General features: G+C 42.2%; 1 protein-coding gene across 1 annotated transcript in view; it reads left to right on the top strand.

Moving 5' to 3' along the window:
• SPATA16 (spermatogenesis associated 16) overlaps positions 1-18275 on the top strand; it is a 133205-nt gene that overhangs the window by 23905 nt on the left and 91025 nt on the right. Inside the window, exon 2 of the mRNA XM_014606184.3 lies at positions 12140-12285. Coding sequence (XP_014461670.1) covers positions 12140-12285 — 146 coding nt within the window. The remainder of the gene's footprint in view (positions 1-12139; positions 12286-18275) is intronic.

The raw sequence follows: 18275 nt of genomic DNA, 5'->3' as shown, positions 1-18275 counted from the left end.
TATTTTTTTTAAATACAAAATGTAGTCCTTCCTTGCTTTTCCCCAAGTTTCACTATAGTCTCTGATGATCCTTAGTTAAATGCCTGTGATGTGCTCCTTTCCCTATGAGACATAAATGAATACAGGTCCTTTCCTTACATTCTTACAAATAAGAGAAGTCCAAAAGGCAGACTGAAACAGGAGGTTAGCCTAGCATGCTGATATGCTTTGTTGGTTGCTTGCCTGTCTTTTTCCTACCTAGAGTTGCAGGAGGGGATGAAACTTCATAGAATCATAGAAGTAGGGTCGGAAGGGACCTTGTAGATCTTCAAGTCCGACCCCCTGCCTGGGCAGGAGGGAAACTGGGCTCAAATGACCCCAGCCAGGTAGGCATCAAGCCGCTTCTTAAAGACCCCCAGGGTAGGAGCCAGCACCACTTCCCTTGGAAGTTGGTTCCAGATCCTAGCCGCCCTAACTGTGAAGTAGTTCTTACAGATGTCTAATCTAAACCTACTCTCCAACAACTTGTGGCCATTATTATTTGTTATCCTGGGGGGTGCTAGGGGAAACAAGGTCTCCCCGAAACCCTTCTGGTTCCCCCTAGTGAGTTTATAGATGGTCACAAGGTCCCCCCTCAGCCTTCTCTTGTGAAGGCTGGACAGGTTCAGGTCCCACAGCCTCTCATTGTAGGGTCTGCCCTGCTGTCCCCGGATCATGCAGGTGGCCCTCCTCTGGACCCTCTCAATGTTGTCCACATCCCTCTTGAAGTGGGGTGCCTAGAACTGGACACAGTACTCCAGCTGTGGCATGACCAGTGTCACATAGAGGGGGAAGATCACCTCCTTGGCCCTACTTGAGATGCACCTGTGGATGCACGATAGGGTCCGGTTAGCCCTGCCGACCGTGACCTCGCATTGTCGGCCCATGTTCATCTTTGAGTCAATGATGACTCCAAGATCCCTTTCTGCCTCCGTGCTCTCAAGAAAGGAGTTTCCCATCTTATAAGTGTGCTGCTGGTTACTACTGCCCAAGTGCAGCACCCTGCATTTGTCAGTATTGAAACGCATCCTGTTTTTGTTAGCCCACCCCTGCAACCTATCCAGGTTTTTCTGCAGTCTTTCCCTCCCTACTAGCGTGCCCACCTCACCCCAAATTTTGGTATCATCAGCAAATTTGAACAGGTTGCTTTTCACCCCGTCGTCCAAATCGCTGATAAAGAAATTGAACAGTGCAGGCCCAAGGACTGAGCCCTGGGGGACTCCACTGCCCACTACCAACCAGGTCAAATATGACCTGTCCACCACCACCCTCTGAGTACGACCCTTCAGCCAATTAGCAATCCAACTGACTGTGTAGACATCAATGCCACAGTCACCTAGTTTTTTAATGAGGATGGGGTGGTCGACAGTGTCAAAGGCCTTGCTGAAGTCCAGAAAGACTACATCCATGGCGACACCTGCATCCAATGCTTTTGTGACCTGATTGTAGAAGGCAATCAGGTTGGTCTGACATGACCTGCCCCTAATGAAACCGTGCTGGTTGCCCTTAAGCATCATTCCCGATGCCGGCCCATCACAGATGTGCTCCTTGATGATCTTCTCAAAGAGTTTCCCCAGGATTGAGGTAAGACTGACGGGCCTATAGTTGCTGTTAGTTGCTAAAAAAAAGATGGGGACCACATTGACTATCTTCCAATCATCTGGCACCTAGCCTGAGTACCACAAGCGCTCGTAAAGCCGTGCCAAGGGCCCAGCAATAACCCCTGCTAGCTCCCTCAACACCCTGGGATGGAGAGCATCTGGACCTGCTGACTGGAACACGTCCAGCCCCTCCAGAAGCACTCTAACCCGGTCCTCTTCAACCTTAGGTCTTGAGGTGTTCCCCTCGAGTCCATCTTGAAACATGGTGGGGGAGTCCCGGTCCCTGCACAAGAATATGGAGGTGAAGAATTTGTTAAAGAGGTCTGCCTTCTCCTCTGGCGTGACCACCAGATTGCCCAGTGCATCTTGCAGGGACCCCACATTTCCCAGTGCCTTCTTCATCCTCCCTATATATTTGAAAAAGGACTTTTTATTATCTTTGATCTTGGACACTAGTCCTAGCTCTATGTCCACCTTACCTTTCCTAACAGCCCCCCTACAGGCCCGAGCAGTGGAGGTATACTCTTCTTTGGAGATAGCCCCCCACTTCCACTGGGTGTACACTGCTTTTTTGGCAACCAGGCATTCCTGGACATCCTTGGTGAGCCAGGGAGGCTTTTGGGTACTCTTGCCCCCCTTGCTTCTTGTTGGGATCGTCACCCCTTGGGCTCTGAGTATTATCTCCTTAAGGAACGACCACTCATCTTGGGCACTGAGTTCCCACACTTGATTCATGTGTGCTAGTGATTGTAAGTCCCAAGGAAGAAGCGGGTCTTCTGGGTGGGAATTGAATGAGGGGAAGATAAGACCCAGTACAAGTGAGCCTGGAAAGTTATTTTTGGGTAAATGGGAAATGATAACATGTGGCCAGATTGACAAGAGAAAAAGATATATTGAGTGGCTGCAGTTTGAATGATCTGAAGGTAGGATACCCAAAGTCCAGAAGAAAGGAGGCTGCCATAATCAAAAAAGAAAAGAGCAAAGCTAAAGTTGACCTTATAGTAGAAAGATGGAAGAAAACACTGCAGTAAGTGGTAATAGAAAAAAAAATTAAGTGGAGAAAAGAATTTGCAAGTCCTTACATTAGGCAGGGTGAATCTCACCTGATCTGGATTATCACAGCATACATCTATACTACACAACTATAGTATCACATAGTACCATGTAGACCCATGGTGTACCCTCTCCACTTACTCTTCCAAACCAGAAGTAGTCTAGTCCCCTTAGGATGGACTGAGCATGCACCAATACACTTAAAGGTGGTTACACTATTTCATAGGCACTGACTTTTAAGTTTGCAGAGGGTGGGGGAGTAGGATGATGGGCATGGGGAAAGTTTTACACATTTCAGGTGACATCCCTCTTCCAGAGGTGGGGCCAGGGCCCTTGGCCCCCATGTACCCAGCACCTCTGCACTGCTTCCATTTTGGAAGTTAGTTTTCACAGAGCATGTCTCAAAACACTCGCTGAAATCTTCATAGAGTGCTATGGACATATAGTGATATCTCATGTTGTGGATAAGCATGGTTGCAGGTGTAACTAGCAGGATGCCAGGAGATGTCTGTGTGACTAGGTGCGCTATAGAATAAATGTTATTGTACTATACAGGCTAAAAGCTTGGTTGGAACCATCATGGTTTATTGATTCAATAATATATGTTTAATTGTAGAGCTTGTGTTTTTCTTTCTCTGACCACACCTTTCACTTTGGCAATAGTCTCATCTGGAACCTACTATAAAATAATGATTCTAACAGGGGACACAGCTTCATAGTATGACACACAAGTTAATTATGATGTTGGTCTAAGTTCTGGGAAATGCATAACATTTTCCTAAAGCCTTAATTTCTTTATTTGGAGTCCCCTGTGGTTTGGTGGTAGAATCCTTTTCTGCCACACAGGAGACCTGGGTTCAATTCCTGGATGCTTATACAAAATATAGCAATGGAGGCACCAAGTGTCTGGACCCAGTCTGAATTTAACATTTCTAATGCAAATAGTTTACAATAACAAGAAGAGACACCCCCCCCCCGCCCCAAGTCTATGTTATGCATGATAACACTGTAGTCAGAAATCGGGGCAAGAGAGGCATGTCTAAGGACTGGGGGTGCTGCAGGAGATTGTTCTCAACTAACAACCAATTAAACATGAGTGCGAACCAAAATGCCTGTCCAAGCTCCACTTTACTTTTGTAAGCATTTGAAATCTGAGTTTTGCTAGTGACTCCTATCTTCTGAACTCCCTTAAGTCTTGTTGTGCTGGAAACCTGGATCAGAATTTGAATTGTTTATATCCAGCATTTCTCTGAAAACAGTCCATTCACATCCTCTTTGGCTATCCGCATCTGGAAATGACATGTGCAGAAAATTCCTCTTGACTCTAGTCGAGAAAAGCATGAAAGTACAGGAGTGTAGGGTGTAGATATCAAATTCACCTGAAGAACCTTCTCTGCCTGAAAGTACAGGGGTCCTTTCCCTTGAAAATACACAGGTACTTTCTGAACAATGCTTTGAGTTCTGTCTGGCACCCCCGAGGGCTCTGTGGGTGGCACACCCAGGCCTAGGGTTAATGAGGACCTTGTCAGGGAACTTCTGGAGGGACTAGATGTATTTAAATCTGCAGGTCCTGATGATCTCCACCCCAGAGTGCTGAAGGAAGTAGCAGAGATCATTGTGGGACCTCTGGCACACCTCTAAGAGCACTCATGGCGCTTGGGCGATGTGCCGGAGGACTGGAAAAGGACCAATGGGGTCCCCATCTTCAAAAAAGGGAGGAAGGAGGACCCAGGAAACTATAGGCCCATGAATCTTACCTCGGTCCTGGGGAAGCTTTTTGAAAGAATTACCCTAGCACATGTCCAGGAAGGGCCAGCAGGGGTAACCACCGGGGCAACCAGCATGGGTTCAGTTCTTGTCAAACCAACCTGGTGGCCTTCTATGACCAGGTCACTAAGTTCTTGGATGCAGGTGTCACAGTGGATGTAGTCTTTCTGGACTTCAGGAAGGCCTTCGACATGGTCTTTCACCCCATTCTCAGTAAGAAACTAGGAGACAGTGGTGTTGATGCCTACACGGTCAGATGGGTCACTAACTGGCTAGAGGGCCACACCCAGAGGGTGGTGGTGGGCGGGTCTTATTTGACCTGGAGGGATGTGGGCAGTGGGGTTCCCCAGGGCTCGGTCCTCGGGCCCACACTATTCAACATCTTCATCAGCGACTTGGGCGAGGGGGTAGAAAGCACCCTGTTCAAATTCGCAGATGACACTAAGATATGGGGTGAAGTGGGCACGCTAGTAGGAAGGAACAGGCTGCGAGTGGTTCTAGACAGGTTACAGGGGTGGGCAGATGAGAACAAGATGGGGTTCAACACTGACAAGTGCAGGGTAATACACCTGGGGAGGAAGAACCAGCGGCACACCTACAAGCTGGGGAACTCCCTTCTCGCCAGTGTCAAGACAGAAAAGGATCTTGGAGTCATCACTGATGCCACAATGAACATGGGCTGACAAAGTGAGGACACGTTCAGGAAGGCCAACCATACCTTGTCGAGCATCCACAGATTCATCTCAAGCAGGTCCAAGGAGGTGATCCTCCCCCTCTATGTGACACTGGTCAGGCTGCAGCTGGAGTACTGCGTACAGTTCAGGGCGCTGCACTTCAGGAGGGATATGGTCAATATGGAGAGGGTCCAGAGGAGGGCCACCCACATGATTGGGGGCAGCAGGGCAGGCCCTACGAGGAGAGGCTGAGGAACCTGAACCTGTTCATTCTCCAAAAGAGAAGGCTGAGAGGGGATCTAGTGGCAGTCTACAAACTAGTCAAGGGGGACCAGCAGGCATTGGGAGAGTCGCTGTTCCCCCGAGCACTCCCGGGAGTTACAAGGAACAATGGACACAAGCTAGCGGAGGGTAGTTTCAGGCTATTTCACTGTCAGGGCAGCTAGGACCTGGAACCAACTTCCAAAAGAAGTGCTGGCTCCTACCCCGGGGGTCTTTAAAAAAAGGGTGGATGAACATCTGGCCAGGGTTGTTTGACCCCAGTACTCTTTCCTGCCATGGCAGGGGGTCGGACTAGATGATCTCCTCAGGTTCCTTCCAACCCTACCAACTATGAAACTATGAAACTATGCTTTATGAATAGTAATGTTTCACTAAGGCCCAGGGGAGCTTAAGAGTTGGTGCTAATTTCCTAGAACTTTACGTCAGAGGTGTAGCTAGTCCTGTGTAAATGATAGGCAATACTGTTTTCAGTAATCACAGCTGTGTGATATTCAGAAAACAATGGGAACTTTGAAAATCCGGCTGATTTCAACATGTACAACATTTTATATGCGCATATTTATACAAAACAGCCGTGACAGAACATTGTGCAAAGCCCAATGAGTTTGACTCTTCTTATTTGACATCTGTATACAGATTTAGTAGTGAGATAAATTACATGACATTTTTCTACATGTTGCAGGAAGTTATTTACACAAATCTCATTAATAATAAAGGCAGCCTTTTGTATAGAATAGATGCTCAGTTGGCTGAAATTATATCCCAAGATGTTAATGTAATGTTGAATCAAAGGAGGAAAGCTGTGCTGTATGTAATCATATCACTGGGTTTTAAAAAACGCCACTTCAATTTAGGGCCGATTAAACCCCCCCGTGTTGTGCGCATGCCCCACTGACTTACCTGCCTCCCCTGCAGCGGGGAAAGGAGGGTGAGCTGCCAGCAAATGGAGCAGTCCCTGGGCTGATGCTTCCCTCTGTGACAGTGGCAGGCCCCACCCAGGTGGCACTCACGCACAGGCACCCAGCTCAGGCGGTCCCAGGGGGCAGCGCAGCCATGGAGGGAAGCACCGGGCCCCCATGCAGCTCAGGCAGGCAGGCTCCGTGGAGCGGGGGGAAAGATCAGGCTCGCCACTTTTCTTGGGTGGAGCCTGCTTTCCCGGGCTGCTACCAGGCTGCCTGCAGGGCTTCCTGCAGAGCTGTGGAGATGCATGGAGCCTGGTGCTTCACTCCGTGGCTGTAGGGGCAGCAAACTAAAACTCCTCAAAGGAGTTTTAGTTTGCTGCACCCCAAGTCATTTAAGGCGCATTATGCCACCAAATTTCTTACAGCGGCTGGAATTAATGCACAATACACCGCTGAAGCATGCAAACACCAACACCATTAAAGTGGTGCAAAAGCATTTAGCCCACTTCAAAGTGTCGTGCACACATGCCCCTTGTTTCATCTACACACAGTAACTGAGTCAATCCTTTCCCCTTATGTTTCTACACTCTGTCCACAGAGAGACTTTGACGTTATTATCAACCAGTAGTTATTTGTTATGCTATTGCTTGAAAAGTGAAGCTGAAAGGAATATGCTAACCGTTTTAGAGGGCTCTTCTTATATAATACTGTACAATCTATTCTGTAAAAGGGCTTGGTGGATGCACCCCAAGCAGCAATGACTGTTACCAAATTTTGAATGCTATCTGTAACATTTCCTGGGACAAAGTTAGCGTTAGACTTGCTAACTGGTGTACAATCAGATGTGCCTAAAAAAGTACTAGATCATATTGTGTTATGGCATTGGATGAGGATTTAGGAGCTCTTGTGTTCACTTATCCTGTCACGCTCAGCCTCTGTGACCCTAGACAAGATACTTTATCATATGGCACCTATAAGCTTCAAGTACATAGTGCTATGATTTATATATATATATATATATATATATATATATATATATATGTATGTATGTATGTATGTATATATATATATATATATGTGTGTGTGTGTGTGTGTGTATGATACACATAGCAAGAGGCAGTTGAAATTTCATTTGGCACCAATGAGCAAATAGTGGAATTCATCTCTATGTGGGATAATTTCCTAAATATAAATTGGAGAGAATAATACTTCTTTTCTTCTGCACTTTAAATATATGGCAAACTCTGGGACAGAGCTTGTTTCTTACTGCATAGCATTAGTGCAGTGCAATTTCAGTGGTAGTTAGGGGCTTTAGGCATTAGCACAGTATGAATAAAAATAACATTTTACAGGTCTTCATGAACTGAACATCATTAGTGGAAGTATTTTCCCATCACTCTCCCCCAAGATTAAGTATTCTTAGGTAATCTAAGCCTATCTACGTTTAATAGTAAACCTTCTGAAAGTAAAAATACTATCTGCTATATTTTCTAGCTGCAACAGGGGACATAAAATGATACATTTCAGCTTTTTTAACCCCAGAGAGGCTGTAAAACTTCAACTGTTTAAATTGTTTTCTTCAACTTTATAGCATCTATAAATTTTTTGACATACAAAAGATTTTTGCAGACCCAAAATGGTACAAAAATCTTGCGTAAATAGTACCCCCAAATTTCCCAGATTGGCATTAAAAACAAATTCTGTAACATAACTCTAGGAAAGAAAACCACCTATACAAAATCTAACAACCTCTCCAAGGCTTCCTCCATCTTTGAATGGCTTTTAAAATGTCCACATGCTTGCTGGAATGGCTTGCAGTGGGCAGCCCATCTAGGCCCCTTCCAGCAGTATTAATATTAATTAAAAAAGAATTTGATCCTTACAATGATGGCATACCTACTGGTTTTAAGTTTGCCTCATTCATATCAGGTATTTTAAACATTTCATATATTCAGAACCATTCTGCTGTCTACAGAAAAACTATTCTGTTAAATTCAGAACCAGTCTTGTTTTTTGTACACAGCATCAGTGGTGGTGGTTGCAGAACAGGTCCAAACCAAGATCAAGGTCCCACCATTGTTAGTGGTTGTTCAAATATTTCATAGCAGATACTGCCCTGAAGGGCTTATAACTTAGAGGAGGCTGACAAAATAAGTAAGCAGGTAGCTTTTTAAAGGCAGGGAAATGAGGCCCAGAAAGATTAAGGAAGGGATCTTTGTCTCTGGTATTTCACAGGAAGGGTTTGGTACAAGTGGGAATGGAAATCAAACCTGTAGGGTCCTCTTCTGGACCCTCCTGCCAAGTCAAAATGTGTTTTTAAATCATTATCTCCTCTAATGTAATGTACACAGGTTCACACTCCCTTCAAAGAGCTTTAGACAGGTCGTAACAGTGAACGTGGCTCTTAACATCAGCAATAAAGAGAAACCCTGAAAAGACACTAAATTGCAGATATTTAGTGTATGGGTCCCAAATGATTCTCTTCCTTCACACATCGTTCAAGAACTTGAGGCCAGGGAGTAGTCTCAATTCTCCACTTCTCATAAATTTAACAGAGGTCATAGCATGGCCTATTCAACTGAAAAGCATTGCTACTGAAAACCTGATGATACTTTTATGTTCACTGATGTGTGAACATTATTCTCTGGATCTTTTAGCCACATATAGCATGTCTTGCCCACAGAGACACTTCAGCAGATATATATAAAGTACCATGAGTAAAGTTAGAAGTGATGAATTCTCTGATTTATAACTCTTATTTGTAACAAAATGATAGAAAATTTAAAACGTATGAGTGCTATTATATACACTGTACAACTTCTTTCAGCAGAGGAGGGAAAGGAAAGGATAGATATTCATCATCCTTAAACTAGGGGGCTATTTAGTTGAATGACCCTCGTCTGTAAAATATGTAGCTGGTCTCAAAACAATCATTTTAGGCTGGGGTAGCCTCGGAGGTATTAAGAGAGTCAGTGCTGGTACATGACCCTCATTTCTAACATGTACTAGATAAGGTGAGAATATGAAGAGATCTATTCTTTTTGCTGGTTTTGTTACTTAAAGTGATCACTGGTGACTTAGCCTACTAATGTAGCACAGCACTTTCTAAAAACCATTGACTTCTTGTATCTTTACTAGATATTACCAGGTTGTTAATTTTGTTTGGAGGGAGAGAGTAGATAGAGGGGAAAAAAATCCCAGTCTCCCATTCCAAGATACTTGATCAGTGAGACTGTCAAACCCGTGCTCAAGGCATCAGTTACATTTTGTTCTGAACAGTAGTTATTCTTCCATGACAGAGCTCATTGCAGGTTAATGCTGATAAGATATCCTATCAATAATTTGGACATCAATTCAATGAGATTTTCGTGTTTGCATACAAACCTTAAGCAGACGCTAATTCACAATTCCTAAACAGAAATCTAGTTCTAAAACTCATTTGTGATGAATTTCCTCAGCTATCACTAAAGCTGATATCTTAAAATTATTCACCCCAGTCAAGAAAAATGGCACGTAATAATTATAATTCTGTTAAATGTTATCACGGAAATTTTTTTCCTAAAATATTTTTCTTTGTCCTTGTTCCATGGTTTCTTTATGATTTAAATTTAGCTCCCACTAAGAATGGACAACTAATTTTTATTTTTTTCTTTCATCTGACACCAGAAAATTATACTGTAGATTAGAAAGTTTAGTACTACATGAATTGCCAGTATATCATAAAGCTTCAAATACATGGTTTTATCTATATCATTTTATGTTCTTAATTTCTCCTCTTTATTTTTTGAGTATTCATATGAGAATCATTGGCGGGCTGCATTTTAGCAACATTTTATAGCTGGAAAGGCACAGGAATTCCCTGTGACTTAATATCTAGTCTAACAGAAATATTCAAAGCTTAAAATTTACTCTCCTGTGTCAAGCACTCTGTGTATTATTATTATTATTTGTTACCATAACACAAGCCCCCATTTTTGTCCAGGATTAGACATTTTACAAATATAGAACAAAAAGATGGTCTCTGCCTCAGAGAGCATACAGTCTAAGAAACAACAGATAGAAACAGAAAGGCATACAAAGAAATGCAACAAAACAGTGAGATGTTCTTGTTTAGCATGATGTGTGGTAGGCTTGTCCATCAACAGCCTAACTGTTATCCAGGTCTCTACTCTGCTCCGCTCTTCTCAATTATCACCCCAAAAAAGAATTTTAAAGAGAAAGTTGGAAGATAGTGAGAAACCTGTGGAAGATTTCAGAGATCACCTCCCAAATATCAGGGGCAGCATGGCTGAAAGCATGAAATTGGTTTATTTGAAAGTGGATTATGAAGGTTCACATCATAGATTGAATGGAGTATAAGTCAGCATCTCAGGAAGGAATGAGAAATGATAGGAAGTGTTGAGTTATGAAGGATACAGTGATTTCTTCTTTTTTCCACTGTCATGTTTTTTTTAGCTATCAGGCTCATCCTAATATAAGACTAATATACTTTAACTCCTATTTCCACTGACATCCATGATAAACTCCTTCATCATGTATACTACTCATTAATCAAACGATACTACTTCTTGATGTCACATTTACTTATCCTGGATAAACCGCTAATGAATGAAAGTTTAGCTAAAAGCCTATAGCTCTCAAATTATTTTGAGTTCCAAAGTATTTGAGACCTTATGTGAAGTTTTTTGGAGGATGTGACAAAATGAACGGATAATCTTTGATAACTCCAGCCAAAGATTAGCAAAAATCCTAGGATGCCTCCACTGTAAACCTTACAAGTCAGAAAAACTACTGTCTAGAACTGAAAAAATATGTATAACCTACACTGTGGTAAGGGGCAAGATAGAAGGAAACAGATCGTAAAAGAAGGGGGGAGCTTATTCTCATCTCCCAAAACATGAGGATCTTTAGAAAACATTTGGCTTGTTAAACAGAATTTGAGGATACAAAATTAATATGAGAATAAGTGACAATTAGGTTAGTGCATTCCCATTTGCATGTTATTCACAGTATAAATGGCAAGGGTGCCATAAAATGGCAAATCAGCCATAAAAATGTTCCACATATAATGTAGAACAATTTATGGCTGGTTTGTATGGTGCCTTAAATTAAATGCATAGCAGGTCGGGACCAGGGCTGATAATCAGCTGATTACTGGCTCTAGACAGAGCCTGTACTGGGGTCTTGAACCACTCCAGAGCAGTCAGAGGCTGGGCCTGACCATCAGCTAATTGTCAGCCCTGGCTCTGGATCTGCACACACCTTGCTCTCAATTGGCTGGTGCAGGGGGAGCTGAGAATAATGATCCTGGACTACCCTGCACTGGCAAGTAGAAAGAGCATGATTGGGATCAGATCCCCAATCCCAAATTTGCACCTCTTGCCATGTACTTGTTGTTGGAAGGAGGTGTAATTGTTGGGATTAGGTCCAATTACACGTTTAAATGAATGTGTGCCAGGGGTCTACATACATTTATATATGACATGACTCCTTTTTAGAGCCTACCCCCAAAGAGTCCCATTAATTTCTGGGAACCTGAATGCAGGGCCTTATTTTGCAAAGCGGGAAGAGGGGAGCACATTTATCTACCATTTGTTTCCTTTTTAACTTGCAGTACGTTGTCTGGAATATCCCTTTCATGAAGTACTTGACAACAGAAGATGACACTATATTTTATATTATATCCATATATAATCATATATATTGATTGTTGTTATATTGGTAGGTATATTTAAACTCAGGGCATATTTCACTTAGAAATCAATTTTGCCCGAGACTTGCATTTCGGTGTAACAAAAGTACATTATGATATTAGTAAATGGTATTTTTGTTTCTTTTAAAGCTTTGCAGCAAAGGTGCAGCTTTAGGGAAGCCCTTTGAAGCATCCCCACAAGACATTTCAAGCATTGCCAGTTTTATTGAGACAAAGCTTGTAACCTGCTACTTAAGAATGAGAAAGCCTGATCTTGCTCTGAATCATTCACACAGGTAAAAGTAAATATTGATTAATGTGTTACTAGGGCTTGAAGCAAAAATTAAAACAGAGACAAAGATAAATTTGGGACTGAAAGGATGTGTGGCAATTAATGACCCAGTGTTCAAGAAAAGGGAAATTAATAACCCACCTCCAAAACATGACATTTGTGTCTTGAACTGAAATAAAAGAAATACCAAGAATTTGATTGTGAAAGCATAGAGAGGATAGACGCTCAAATGATCAGCAATAGAGTTATGCTATTTATCACTGGGGCAGAGGTGGCTCAAAATCCTTTCCATTATATAGCTCTTTGGTCTCAATCATTGTCCACATCACAAAGAACAGCACCACAGCTTTCCAAAGAGGCCAAAAATGCAAAAGGTCCGGGATGAAAATTGAAAACTCCCATTGACTTTAGTGGAGTTTGGTTTCTGGTTTCTCCAGCCAGTGCTCAGACTTGTTAGGTAATGGCCATACAAACTTCTGCTATCTTCCTTGTTCTGTTGACAGAAGACAGCGTCCTGCAGGCCTCATCAGTATACTATTCTTCATCATCATCATTAAAAGTGTCTGAACATATACTGCAATTTAACACAGGTCAAGGTTTTCCTTACAATCATCTCAGCTGAATGTAATTCAGGAAAGCCATTGTGAAAGAGTCATCCTGACTATATCAGAGAAGAAGGGTATGCTTGGGTCTAATGCGCTGGAGATGCTGATGTAGGACAATTCATCAATATAAATATATGATGCCTGTCACAGCGCTGAGTATAGTTATCTGTTACATTAAGGGTAAATGATGTCAGAAAGTGTTTTGAGGATCTAGCTTAGCTTACAGCCCAAGGTATTTGTGCCTCCTAAGCACCTTATCTCTGTCAGTGACAAACCAAATTTCTTCACAATTCTCCAAAAAAGTGCTAAGAAAAATACCTGAAGGTCACTGCTTTTCTTACTTTGGGGGGAAAAATAGGATTTCCTCTTATTTTTTCTTTCCTTTCTGTTCTTTCTCGCAGCTGATTTTGACAATTGTTGTCATTTGCTTGCCTTTTAGTTGAGCATAAAATAAAGTAGAAGTGCATATCTGTAATGGCTAAATTCTCATTATAATTCAATTAATAACTCAGAGAATCTGAAGTAAATCTAATGACCACAGTTGTCATGCAGGAGCAGATGCAGTATGCCAATAGAAAAACATGCTGAGATACAATTAACATAAAGACAGAATACAAAGTGTAATCAATAGCTGCATTTCTTGAAAAGGATAAATAAATTACTTTGAGTTCTCAAGCTATAAATAGCTTTCAGCTATCAGTTATCAAGTACATGTAGAAGTTTGCTTCCATTTGAATTTTTATTTCTTTGCCACATTGTAAAGGTTTGGTAGTAATCCTTTAGTAGTAATCATGAGTCAAAATTAAAATATTCATTTCTGTGTTTATTTGCATTTGCTAGACCATTCTTTATATAATTTCTTCTAAATTTCACAACTCCTGAATTTATTTTGGAAGCTTTATTAATCAAAAATCAGCTTGAAAAGCCTCATGAGTCTGTGCCAAAGACTATATATAGTTTTTTGCTTGGAAGGAAGCTTGCACAATGTCACCACTGACTCAGGAAAATTTCTAATGTCTTGGTTAAAAGAAGTGTACAGGCATTTGAAGGAGAACAGATTCCCCATTCTTAAGGAAGTGAGGGAAGTACATTTTCACTGCCATCAGCTTTAGTATCAGGAGCAAAGACCGGCACTCCTGAAAAATGAAAATAGGTATAAATCAGAAGGAACATTATCTGTACTTGAGACACTTTTTGCACCCCTGGTAAAATGAGAGGAAACGACATCTGTTAGATTCTGACCATTTGGCAGGCTGACATAAAAGATGCACCCTGGGTGATCAGAAGCTATTAGAAACATTCCTAATCCATCATCAGTCTGAACAAATGCACCAGGAGCTGACCCGGCCAAAAAGCCACCACAGTCACTTACGTGACCATTACGTTTCATCGCTAGATAGCCGTCAAGCTAATTTCTAGCATCCAGTCTAAACCTGTAAAATGAATCGCACAATATTTACATTCCCTGCAGTCCTCTTGGCCCAGCCATTATAGCATACAAGGGTTTAATGATCTTAATAACCCCATATGGCTTGCTGAGAAATTAGATTTTCCCTTTTGTCGCAGAAGGCAATTCTCAATTACACCAGATGGCAAAACAGTAAAGGTCTGAGAAGTCAAGAAACTAGCTAATAAACCTCAGAATAGTGCTAAAGCTTTATGCTGCTTAACCTAACCTCAAAGGTTGTATTTTTGCCCCATCTGATTGCAATTTTGAACCAGAACACAACACTTCAGTTCATTGGAGTTCTCTCTGGCCTTTTAAAATGTCCAGTTCATCAGAGAAGTACCAGAAACATATGTAAACGTACAAGTCAAGGTGCATGTGACTATATATGTAACTATTATGATGCAGTTTCCTGCGGAGGTTGAAGAGGATGGACCTGAGATCTGAAGTAATTCAAGATGTATGATTTGCAAAGCATAAGAGACTTACTGCTTCTTCAGGAGAATTTTCACCTATTTCATCTTTGTTATTTTAATGTCGTTGCCTCCAAGTACATTAAAATTAATGCACACCAATGCCATATGATTTGTAGGTGATATATGGGGAAAAAAACACGGTGTGTTTGGGTGTATTTATTCAGTGGTAGTGGTATATCCCTGCTGGGCCATTCCCAAGCACGCCTTTCCCATGTAGGTGCCCACTTGTATGCTCCCAACCTGAAAACACGTGGTGAAGGTGCTGCTCTTGAAACCTTGATCTGGTATGCTTGAAAGGATATTGGGCTACACTTTTGGGTTTGGGGTGTGCAGGTGATTGCACGATAGGTGGCATGCATTTGGGAATAGCACAGCAAGGAGAGTTTACCAGTAGGATATAACTAGCCAACATCATTGGCTGTTAGGACTTCACACCCAATGTGGTTTCAGTGAAGTGACAGAAAGTTTTGTGCTGTTGCAACACAGAGGGATAAAGATGGTCAATTATTTGGCAAGCTATGGCCAAATGTCCCTCTTTGTTGAGCTAGGAGGAAAGTCACATCCATTCTAGGGAAAATGAGATATACTGAGGTGAACTACCCTCAAGGGTCAAATTTACGATACTCCTCTTACCAAAAAGCTACTGACATTCCCGTCAAGCTCTCAACATATGTCTTTCAAGAAAAGAAAGCTATCTATTTGGACAACACAGAGTTAGGAATATCACTCCTTGAAGCATGTTCTCCTCTCATTATTGTGCATGTGATGCCTGGAAAAGGTATATAAATTAGTACTGCCCCAATGAGAGCTGCTATGTGCAGATGGAATTTCTGGCATTGAATCCAGGCTCTCCTTTGAGAATTCAGACACTGCACTTTCTGTGGGCATTTCTCCCAGCTAATTCTTCATCTCCCCAAAATGGAAAGCATGGAGGATTTCATCACTCAAAGAAATGTTTCTTTTCTAGTAAAGATTCTTCTTCCTTGCCTTTCATTCTGTTCAGTGGCCTTTCTAACTGCTTGAACCAGTCACAGATAGGCACATGAATTAGATAATAGCATCTTTGTTAAGAGACACAGGTATACCTTGGAGATTTCTTAATAACAAAAAATAATCTCATAGAGATGAGGTGAAAGAAACCTGAAGAAGCTATGGCTTTATAGAAATATCTTTAAATCCCCTATATTTTTCTTCTGAACTTTTCACCCTTTGGTAGAAGGATAATAATAATAATTACGATTTATTAAGTGTCTTTCATAAGCTTGTATCTCAAGAGACATTTAGTGAAGTAAAGGCACAGCCTGCAAGGTTGCACAAGTATTTTCAATCTAAAAGTTCATTTTCAAGTGTTTATAACTTTTTCATTTCCCAAGTACTGATTGCCTGCCATTACAACCATAGCATTCTTATAACGTTACCCTGTTTTAAATAATGTTGTTATATAATAGCTACCAAATAAAATAATAACTAATGAAAAATAAATAAGACAGCAATAAAGTAACATTATGTAGTGGACATCAAAGGGAGGGGAGAAAACCCTGTAGGCTTTGGGGGCAGATACGTTTTTGAAAAAATAAAGTGAGAGTCAATGTGGTTGGTGATATAATCAAGTGATTTGTAGAAAGGTTCCAAGGAATGATATACTTCACTCCAAACCCTTTTCTTCCATACTGTCCATGCACCCCACAATAAAATTAAAAAAGAAAAAAAAAAACCTTTTCCAGTCTTTCAAATTAATATCCTTGTAACAGGGTGGCCTTCTCATCAGGTCTTCACCGGCCACCCTGCTCCTGAGGTAACCACATGCTTCGCTCGTCTGCCATGCCTTGATGGAAAAATATGAGAGTTGTTACAAAGGTGGGAGGCTAGCCATTACTCGCTCTGCTGTCAAGGGCCTAATACCCGCTCTGACTGCTCCTACATGGGTCCCATGCCTCGCAGATGTTACTCTAGTGTTACTTCTCTGGCCTGTGGCTGGAGCAAATTGGGCACACATTTGTAGATCTTTCCACAGCTCCAGAGGGCCTCTTGCACACTACCCCATCACCGGGGTCCCACTCACTCCGCTGGCTCTCTTTCATACTGCCTTCTCTCAAGGGCCACATTCATGCCACCCAGCCTCACCCGGCTTCAGGCTTAGGTCTCCTCACCTTGGTCAACCCCAGTGCAGTCTGTTGGGTGTTTCCTGCTACCCTCACCTGAGCATTGACTGAGCGATTGTATGACTGTCACCTCATCCCCATAGCCCCTGCCCTTACCTCCTGACTCTGGCCAGACTCTCTCTCAGGCTGATGTTTCCTCCTTCCTTCCTGCAGCCTACTGCAGCCCAGCTTATATCTCTGGGCCAAAATGGCTGCCCTTATCAGGCACCTGACACAATCCTCTAGTAACCTTAGCAATGTATGGGTATATTCCAATATACATAACAGATAAGCAATCGCTTAATTCAAAGCTACTTGGTTAAGATGACCTCGTAATATAATCTTAATTTTTTTTAAGAAAAGCTAGCATACCAAAATAGATTTCCTTCTCTTGTGCTGCATTTTGAATATTTCTTTATCATGAAACTTTGTAATGGAAACATTTTCTATTTATATTCATTATCTTCAAATCATATTCTATTTCTCAGTTAATATATAGCAGTTCCACGTTTGTATCCAATAGGTCCAACTCCACCCCGCTGTGGATCACAGAATTATAGAAAAAAATGAAAAAATAGGAAGTCATCTAGGGTGTCTACACATGTGCTCTGTGGTGGGGGTGGGGGATGCTCTAATTAGAGTGGCTCTGAAAGCCTCTCTAATTGAAACGCTGTCAGCGTCACATGTATTCAGTGTTCCTGCACTTTAAAAAGGCAGTGTGGACACTTTAACTAAAGCTCACTTGACAAGCTTTAGTTACTGTGCTCCCACAGACATTTTGAAATGCAGGAATGATGAATACACATGACACAGAGGCTGCTGGAGCACACTAATTAGCACAAATTGGAGCAGAAGTCCGTCACGTGTATAGGTGCCCCTAGTCCAACCCCCTGCTCAAAGCAGCACCATCCCCAACTATCTCACGCATCCAAGGCTTTGCCTAGCTGGGTCTTTAAAAAGGATGGAGATTCCACAACTTCTTTGAGTAGTCTGTTCCAGTGCTTTACTACCTTCCTAGTGAGAAAATGTTTCCTAATATCTAGCCTAAACTTCCCTTGCTGCAACTTGAGACCATTGCTCCTTGTCCTGTCATCTGCCACCACTGAGAACTGTCTATCTCCATCTTCTTTTGAACTCCCCCTTCAGGTAGTCAAAGGCTGCTATTAAATCCCCACTCTGTCTCCAGGCTGAATAAGCCCAGTTCACTGAGCCACTCCTCATAAGTCATGTGTCCCAGTCCCCTCACCATTTTCATTGCCTTCCACTGGACTCTTTCCAATTTGTCTACATCCTTTCTGTAGGGGAGCCCAAAACTGAACACTGCT

Source organism: Alligator mississippiensis, chromosome 7 (genome assembly GCF_030867095.1).
Source record: "Alligator mississippiensis isolate rAllMis1 chromosome 7, rAllMis1, whole genome shotgun sequence".
Lineage (NCBI taxonomy): Eukaryota > Metazoa > Chordata > Crocodylia > Alligatoridae > Alligator > Alligator mississippiensis.
Note: the sequence above shows the minus strand (reverse complement) of the source record. Positions and strands in the feature narration are given on the sequence as shown.